Genomic DNA, 8,527 nt, shown 5'->3' with positions numbered 1-8,527 from the left:
CGGGAAGCCTCGGCTTCACAGGAATTTCCCCAGTGTTCCCAGTAATACCCTTTTGTGTCCCAGGGTTTAGAAATGCCTTTGTCTGATCTGTGACTCCAAAGTCTTTCAAGGAGCTAGCAGTAGAGCCCAAGGGCCCTCCTCCTGCTGTCCTTCTCGCGGATCCCTTCTTTGTCAAGAGACAGGATTTGCCACCTTGTAAAGTACTCTAGCATCCCAGACACCCTTGCCTCATCCTGCCTGCCCAGCCCTGTCCCAGGAGACCTGACTCTGCCTATCTCAGATCCCTCTGTTCACGAGGTCATTTACACATGCGCATGCATGCACCCTAAGACAGCCTGCTCCCATGGGTGCTGGGAGAGCCCTACTAGGCAGACTATGCTTGTCCACGGCCGCTCCAGGAGTGTTTTCCCCCAGAGGATAGAAGACATACTTAGAGCGGGTCTGTCTCGGTTTCCTTCCCTGTCTCATGAACCCCTTTCTATCCAGGACTCCCTCACCTGTCTCTGACCACTGCTCTTTTCCCCAGGGCCTTGAGAAAGCCAACCTTTCTTGTTTGCCTCTTTCAAATGCCTTCTGTGTTTACAAGGGGCTTTCGGTGTTCTATTGCTTCAGTGTGGCTTATGACGAGGCAATTAGGCCCTCCACAACAGACGAGTGTTTGAGTGTTTTCCCTTCCCCCATGATAATGGAGGAATGGAACTGCGGTTGTGGCAGCCTTTGCTCTTCCAGGCAGTTAGGCTGTCTGCTGTTTATCTTAGGACGCCTCTGCAGCTCTCCCAGCCTGCCCAGACATGACCTCACCCTCTCCCAAATCATTCCTGGGAGGTAGAATGGAGTCTATGACCAGTGCTGCCTCCACTTCACAGATGGGAAAACTGAGGAACTGAGAGATCTAAACAAGAGTGATGAGGAGAGAAGATGAGAGGAAAGGAGAGTAGAGGAAAGGGAAGGAAAGGAAAGGGAAGGGAAGGACAATAGAGGAGAGGAGGGGAGGAGAATAAGAGGAGGGAGAGGAGGGGGGAGGAGAGGGAGGGAGGAAAGAGAAGAGGAGAGAAGGGAGGAAAGGAGAGGGGAGAAGAGGGAGAGGAGAGGAAGGGAAGGAAAAGGAGGGAAGAGCTTTAACAGGCACATCTGCACCCTGGGGCCTGATCTTGCCTCTCTGTCAGTGACTGCAGTTATTTGGAGGTGGGAGGTTTTCAATGGCCTCAAGCAAGCAGTGTTCAAGTGTCTCCAAATACTGTGGTCCACTAGGTGGGTCCCACCTCAGACAGTCTCATCTCCAGGGAGTTTGCACTCAGTCAGCATCAGCATCAGGGAGAAAAGCTAGATGACGTGTCTGTCCTATGGGGCTGAGATCCTGAGAGTGAAGACCAAGGAGCACAGAAGCTGTTTGTTTGTTTTGTGATGCTGAGGATTGAACCCAGGCTCTTCCGCATGCTAGGCAAATTCTGTACTGCTGAGACACACACACACACCCCACCCCCGGTTTCACAGGGCTCTAGAGGTTGTTTTTTGTGTAGCAACAAACGCGATGACTTTGACATCCTAACTGGAGAATAGGTGGACTGCCTGGTCGCCGTGTTCAGATAGTCCAGGTGACTCCTCCCAGCCCATCTTGGCTTCTCAACAACCGGGGAGAAGGCCGGTTGTTATAGACCTAGTCTACAGATGAGGAAATCGAGGCCACCCAGGCACAGAGAGAGCCAGCCAGCAGTGGCTGGATGTCTGGCTTAAACTCCAGAGCTTTGTCAGCACCACCAAGCCACGGTCCCCCAAAGGAGGTACACAGAGCCAGCAGGAGGGAGGAGGAAAAGGCTAGGATGGGGTGAGGAGCCCAGACTTGGCCTGCTTTGTGGATTCCTTCCAGCTGGCCCTGCCTTCCTGTCCTGAGCCGAGGTTAAAGAAGCTCAGAGGAAGAAAGGTCAGGCTGGGGGAGAGGACAGAGCTGGCCAAAACAACCCACACCCTGTTCCCCATGGCTAGGCCCTGCATGCTGGGTAGGAGGGCACCACCCCTGCCCTCTAAGGATGCCGTCTGCTGCAGAAGCCTTGAAACTACATGGCAAATGCTTTGAGCAGGGGGAATTTGATAAAGGCTGCATTGCGGTCTCCAAGCTCTTTCTCACCCCTCCCCCAATCCCTTTCCTTCACCCCCAGTCCTATCCCACCTTGACCATACCAGCCCTGTCCCATCTCTCCTCTGAACCATGTCAATCACATAATTTGCCCAAACCAGTCCTGCAGCTGACTTTTCAAATGTCTGGGCCCATCGATCCACACAGATCAGAATCTCCAAGGCAACGTTATGTATCCCGGCCACTTGAAGTTCAGAACATTTTAACGAAGTCAGAAAGTTATTTGGGGCCTATTCCTCTCCAGTGCTTCTCTAGTTTGTTTATGATAAAAAGCAGGACAGTGGGAGCTAACGGCATAGCCTAGGCTTCCGTAATGTCATCAGACGAGTGACGCCTCCGACCCCGGTCGCGGTGGGGTTCAGCACCCTACAGGCAGGGTGACATTATCGTCGGAACCCGCGCGGACAAGTGCGTGCTGGGTGAATTAGCTAAGAGCAGGGGAAAATAGTGAGCGACCAGCGGCTGAAACCCCAGAGAGGCGGGGGGGGGGGCGGGGGGAGCAGAGGGAGGGTCCTCGGAGCCCCGCCCCCTCGGTAACCGCCGTGAGCTGGCCAATCCGGGCAGGCCGTGGTGACGCGCAGCCTATCAGCAGCCCGGCCTCTCCTGGAGATTCCGCGTTAGGTTTGGCTCTCCAGGCAGGGGAGGGGGCTTTGGGCTTAGCGACCCACCGCAGCCCCGGTCCCCGCCGCCTGCCTCCGGGGGTCTGGCGGGTCCCGGCTTGCCACCTCCCTGGAGACTTGATGGCCTCGGAAGGCCTGGCGGGGGCGCTGGCCACCGTGCTGGGGGGTAAGGGGTTGCTGGTGCAGAGCTGTGACTCGGAGCCGGCTGGCAAGCCGCTGTCGCCCGTGCGGCTGCGGAAGAATGTCTGCTACGTGGTGCTGGCCGTGTTCCTCAACGAGCAGGTGAGCGTCCGGCCGCCGGCCTTCAGCTGGTCTCGGGAGCGCGCCGCCAGCCCCGGTGGGAACAGGCGAGCCAACGGCCGCTGCCTGTGCGTGGCGCTTCCCAGTGTTGCAAAGCACTCTCACACTAGCCGCTAAGCTGAGATCGTCCTTATAGACTATAATACAGAGGAAGAAGCCGAGGCCCCGGGGCGGTTTGTCATCCTCCCTCCCCCTCGCCTCCTCTAGGAGAGGCCTGCAGTATACCTCCTTCCTTACCAGGAGTCTGGCACCACGTCTGGCTTACTGAAGGGGTTTCCTAGACCCTCCCGGCCCCACCGTTAGCAATGGGGAGCTTACACGTAGGTCTCTGACCCTCTGAGAGTATCATCTATCTGTCTGTCTATCTATCTATCTTTCTATCTATCTATCTATCTATCTATCTATCTATCTATCTATCTATCTATCTATCTATCATCTATTAGTGAACCCCTCTGTAAAAGTCTATGTGAAAACATCTGGCCAAGTAGGGGTAGGTAGTATGGAGGCGGAGCTGAATTTCAAAGCTCAGACCCTAAAGTGGGGACTGGACACAAGCGATTTTAAGTCCTGTGGGGAACAAGAGAGCATCACAGTGGCGTAGATATGAGTCAGTATTGGAGTGGTGGCAACCTTCAGCATAGGGCCTCCTTGAAGCACCGCCCAGGGACCTCAGCCCTTTCCTACAAACAGAAATCCTTTTGAATCCAAAGTCGTGTTACAGCATAGAGAAGGCCGCAGCCACAGCGCTGAACCACAGCAGACTCTTGAGTCCCGAGGACCCTGCAACCCTGAAGGTGTCTACCAAGAAGGAAGCTTTGGGCCACCATCCATCCAGCTAGGGGCTGCTCTTTTTAGAGCCCCTGACTGGCTGGGTAGGAGTGAAGATTGTCTTGCTTTTCTCTCAGGATGAGGTGTTGATGATCCAGGAGGCCAAAAGAGAGTGCCGGGGAGCATGGTACCTCCCTGCTGGGAGAATGGAAGCCGGGGAGACCATCGTGGAGGCGATGCAGCGGGAGGTGAAGGAGGAGGCTGGGCTGCTCTGTGAGCCAGTGACACTGCTGTCTGTGGAGGAGCGGGGTGCCTCCTGGATCCGTTTTGTATTCCTTGCTCGGCCCACAGGTACATCCCACCTGGGGGCAATCGGGCACTTCCTCCCTTTCTTCTCCTAAGCCAGTCACACTGTGGCTTCTGTAAATTGCCACTGACCTAGTACAGGCTGAGAGCTTGGGGGAAGGGGTCCTCCACCTGGAATGCTTGGGTGACAACACCTTTTCTCTCTCAGACTAAACACTTCTCATGCTGGCTCTCTCCTCATCCCCCAAATCTCCCCTAGGTGGAGTTCTCAAGACTTCCAAGGAGGCAGATGCTGAGTCCCTACAGGCTGGCTGGTACCCACGGGTTTCCCTGCCCACTCCACTTAGAGCCCATGATGTTCTGCACCTGGTAGAGCTGGGTGCCAAATTCTGCCAACAAGCCATGCACCCTCACGTTCTGCCTCAAGAGCTTCCCTGCAGTGTGGTCTGCCAGCGGCTGGTGGCCACCTTTACCACAGTCCAGTCAGTGTGGGTGCTGGTGGGCTCAGTGGGGACACCTCACTTGCCCATCACTGCCTGTGGCTTCACCCCTATGGAGCAAAGGGGTGGCGTCAAGGTGGCCATCCTGCGGCTGCTACAGGAGTGCCTGACGCTCCACAATCTGGCCGTGGAGACCAAGGGGTTGCTTGGACTGCAGCACCTGGGCAGAGACCACGCAGATGGGATCTGCCTGAATGTGCTAGTGGCCGTGGCTTTTCGGAACCCAGGAATCCAAGATGAGCCCCCAAAGATTCGGGGTGAGAACTACTTTTGGTGGAAGGTTTTAGAGGAAGACTTACAAAAACAGCTTCTACACAGACTCCAGGAATCTTCCGTCATCCCCCTGAGCAGATAGAGAGGCGCCAGCAGTGACAGCTGAGCCACCACCCTCCCTCTGTGGACTGGAAAGAGGCTGGCGATCAGAGATCTCATTGCACTGTGTGCAGGGACCCCACGTGGAGCCCAAGGGGAGAGTGCCTTGAATCCAGTGCTCAAGGGTTTCCGTTGTTCTCAGGGTACACAATGCTTCTCTCAAGATGGCGAGGAGCTTTTTGAGCCCCAAATGGCACCATCTTATTTCTTTGTCCACTTTGGTGAAAGTCGCATGTTAATCCATCCAAGCCCTTAGGAATGTAGAAGGGGCTGGGACAAGGCCGACTCGTCCTTCAGGGCAGAGCCCTCATTGCTGAGTAAAAAGGTGTTGTTTAACTTGCTTTCTTGCCTAAATGTGTGTGTGGGGAAGATATAGGGCCACTGTCCCACCCCCAGTCATCCAGGTCTTTCCTCCTGATATACACACTCATGTTATGCAGGGGTGTAGGGCTCCTAGGTTAGGCAGCGCTGTTGACTGAAGCCTCAACCCACCCAGGCTCTCTTTAGCCTTTCTGTCCTGCTGGGATAGGTGTGGGACTTTGAAGTGACCACACCCCTAATAAAAACACAGCTCAGACCTGTCCAGGTGTTGGAACAGTTTGGTCTGGTGAAATTGCATGTGGGGACAAGAACTGAGAATGACACCTTGGCCTCTCAGCCCAAGCTTCCTTCTCTTTGAGCTTCAGGACTCTGTTTTAGTTTGGCTTTGGTTTTTTGAGACAGGGTTTCTCTGTGTATCTTTGCCTGTCTTGGAACTCGCTCTGTAGACCTTGAACTCAGAGAGATCTTCCTGCCTCTGCTGGGATTAAAGGCGTGTGCCACCACCACTGCCCTGCGAGTTTTGTTCAAGCCCTTTCCTCAGTTCACACAGCCCAGACTGACCGTGAACTCTTATAATGTAGCTGGGGATGCCACTGAATTTCTGATCATCCTATGTCTGCAGAACTCAAGCACTTTACCAACTGGCTTGCATTCCCAGGCCATAACAGGATTCTGTTTTCTTGAGATAGAATCCACTCATATAGACCAGGCTAACCTCAAGTTTGTTGTGATCTTCCCACCTCTGATTCTTGAGTCCTGGGAATACAGATGTGCTTCAGCATGCCAAGTGACATAGTATATTATTATTATTTTATTATATTTGATGAAAACTTGGAGGCCAGAGAGATGGCTCAGCAATTCAGAGCTTGTACTGTTCTTGCGGAGGACCTGAGTTCAGTTCCCAGCTTTCACACTAAGTGGTTCATAACCACCTATGACTCCAGCTCCAGGTGATCCAACCCCCTCTTTGGCCTTTGTGGACACTGTAACTCAATGTGCACATACCCCTCTATAGACACACACAATTAAAAATGAAAATGTTAAATAGAAACCAAAAGAGCCGGGCGGTGGTGGCGCACGCCTTTAATCCCAGCACTTGGGAGGCAGAGGCAGGTGAATCTCTGTGAGTTCGAGACCAGCCTGGTCTACAAGAGCTAGTTCCAGGACAGGCTCCAAAACCACAGAGAAACCCTGTCTCGAAAAACTTAAAAAAAAAAAAAAGAAAGAAAAAAGAAACCAAAAGAGCGGGGCAAAGGAAGTGCATCATGTGCTGCTAATCATTGGAGACCCACTTGCCTCTGCGTCTGTTGGGTGCACCACCACCACCCCGCTGGTAGGGCATGCCTTTAATCCTAATGTTCAGGAGGCAGAGGCAAGAGGATCTCTATGAGTTCCAGGACAGCCTGGTATATATATATACCAACTTCCAGGACAGCCAGGACTACAAAGAAAGACCCTGTTTCAAAAAAGTAGAACAAGAAAAATGATAAAGTTGTTTCTATTTTTTTTTTTTTTCATTTTTGTGGTGCTGCAAGTTGAGCCCAGGGTCTCACATGTGCTAGGTAAGCAGGCTACCTAATGGTCCCAACTAGCACCAAAACCCTTTTATTCAGCTCAGAGCCCCTCCTCCAGTTCCTATACAGAGAAGGGCTATTTAGCCTGATAATTTTCAATCCTGGGTACACATCACCATCCCCCGGAGAGTTCTCAGACAATGCTGTTCACCCACTGTACTGACTAAGCTGCTGAAGGCAGCTGGGCGCTGGCATTTTTATTTGTGTGTGTGCACACATGCGTGCTCATGTGCAGAAGCCAGAGGAGGATGCTGGGAGTCCTACTCTGTCGATTTCCACTTTATTCCCTTGAGACAGGTCTCTCATTGGAACTGGAGCTAGGCTGGCACCCAGCAAACCCCAGTGATCCTCCTGTCTTCTTCACCCACAGTGCTAGAGCTCCAATGTGTGTGTAGCCAGGCCCCCCCCCCCTTTTTTTTTTACTGGAGTGCTGGGAATTCAAACTCATGTCTTTGTGAACAGTTTCTCTCACCCACTGATCCATCTCCCCAGCTTGGCACCGATATCGCAAAAAGAAACCTAGGACTGGTTCCCAACCTTCCTAATGCTGCGACCCTTTAGTACAGTTCCTCATGTTGTGTTGACCCCCAGCCATAAAATTACTTCATTGCTACTTCGTAACTGTAATTTCACTACTGTTAGGAATTATAAGGTAAATACCTGCTTTCCGATGGTCTTAGGTGACCCCTGTGGAAGGGCTTCTGGACCTCCAAAGGGATCTTGACCCACTAGTTGAAAACCGCTGGCCTAGATTTATTCTTGAAACCTTTCTTTTTTTTTTTTTTTTGGATTTATGTATTATGTATACAGGGTTCTGCCTGCATGTGTGTACCTGCAGGCCAAAAGAGGACACCATATCCCATTACAGATGGTAGAGAGCCACCATGTGGTTGCTGGGAATTGAACTTGGGACCTCTGGAAGAGCAGTCAGTGCTCTTAACCACTGAGCCATCCCTCCAGCCCCTTGAAGGAATATTTTAAGATTTCGTTTTAATTCTGTCTCTATGTCTCTATGTGTGAGTATGTGCATGTCAGTGCAGTGCCCTCCAAGGCCTGAGACATCAGATTCCCTGGAGCTGGAGTCAAAGGAAGCTAAAGCTGTCTAATGTTGGTGCTAGGAACCAAACCCAGGTCCTCTGCAAGAGCAGTGTGTGTTCTTAGCTAGGTCCCACCTCTCTAGGTGATTCTCCCACATACCACTGGAGCTTTGCTGAAGCCTGCTTCTCTAGTCTGACTGCCTGATCTCTAGTACTCCTGATGACTCAGAACACCCATTTTTCCATACCACTTTTTCCCTTAAGACGAAACTTGGAGCTGGACATCATGGTACACACTTGTAACTCCAGCACTCAGGAGGATGAGGCAGAGAATTATCATCCAGTTCAAAGCCTGCCTGGGAGCATGGCCCTTTCTCAAAAACTCCAACCCACTAAAATGAACATAAAAAGCAGTGTAAGGATTGAACCCACGGGTTTTAGCCATGCTAAATAAGCACTTTGTGTTGTTGAGACAGAGTTTCTCTGTGGAGTCCTAGCTGTCCTGGAACTCACTCTGTAGACCAGGTTGGCCACAGAGATCCGCCTGCCTCTGCCTCCTGAGTGCTGGGATTAAAGGCAGGCCACACCACTTCCC

General features: G+C 52.3%; 1 protein-coding gene across 1 annotated transcript; it reads left to right on the top strand.

Annotated features, from left to right (window-relative positions):
• Window positions 1–2,740: 2,740 nt before the first annotated feature.
• On the top strand, window positions 2,741–5,810 carry Nudt18 (nudix hydrolase 18). The gene is made up of 3 exons (XM_057786380.1): window positions 2,741–3,036; window positions 3,960–4,173; window positions 4,388–5,810. The coding sequence occupies exons 1-3, from the start codon at window positions 2,875–2,877 to the stop codon at window positions 4,981–4,983; spliced, it is 972 nt and encodes a 323-aa protein (XP_057642363.1). The 5' UTR covers window positions 2,741–2,874; the 3' UTR covers window positions 4,984–5,810.
• The last annotated feature ends 2,717 nt before the right edge of the window (window positions 5,811–8,527 follow it).

The sequence above is a fragment of the Chionomys nivalis genome, chromosome 12, assembly GCF_950005125.1.
Source record: "Chionomys nivalis chromosome 12, mChiNiv1.1, whole genome shotgun sequence".
Taxonomy (NCBI): Eukaryota; Metazoa; Chordata; class Mammalia; order Rodentia; family Cricetidae; genus Chionomys; species Chionomys nivalis.
Note: the sequence above shows the minus strand (reverse complement) of the source record. Positions and strands in the feature narration are given on the sequence as shown.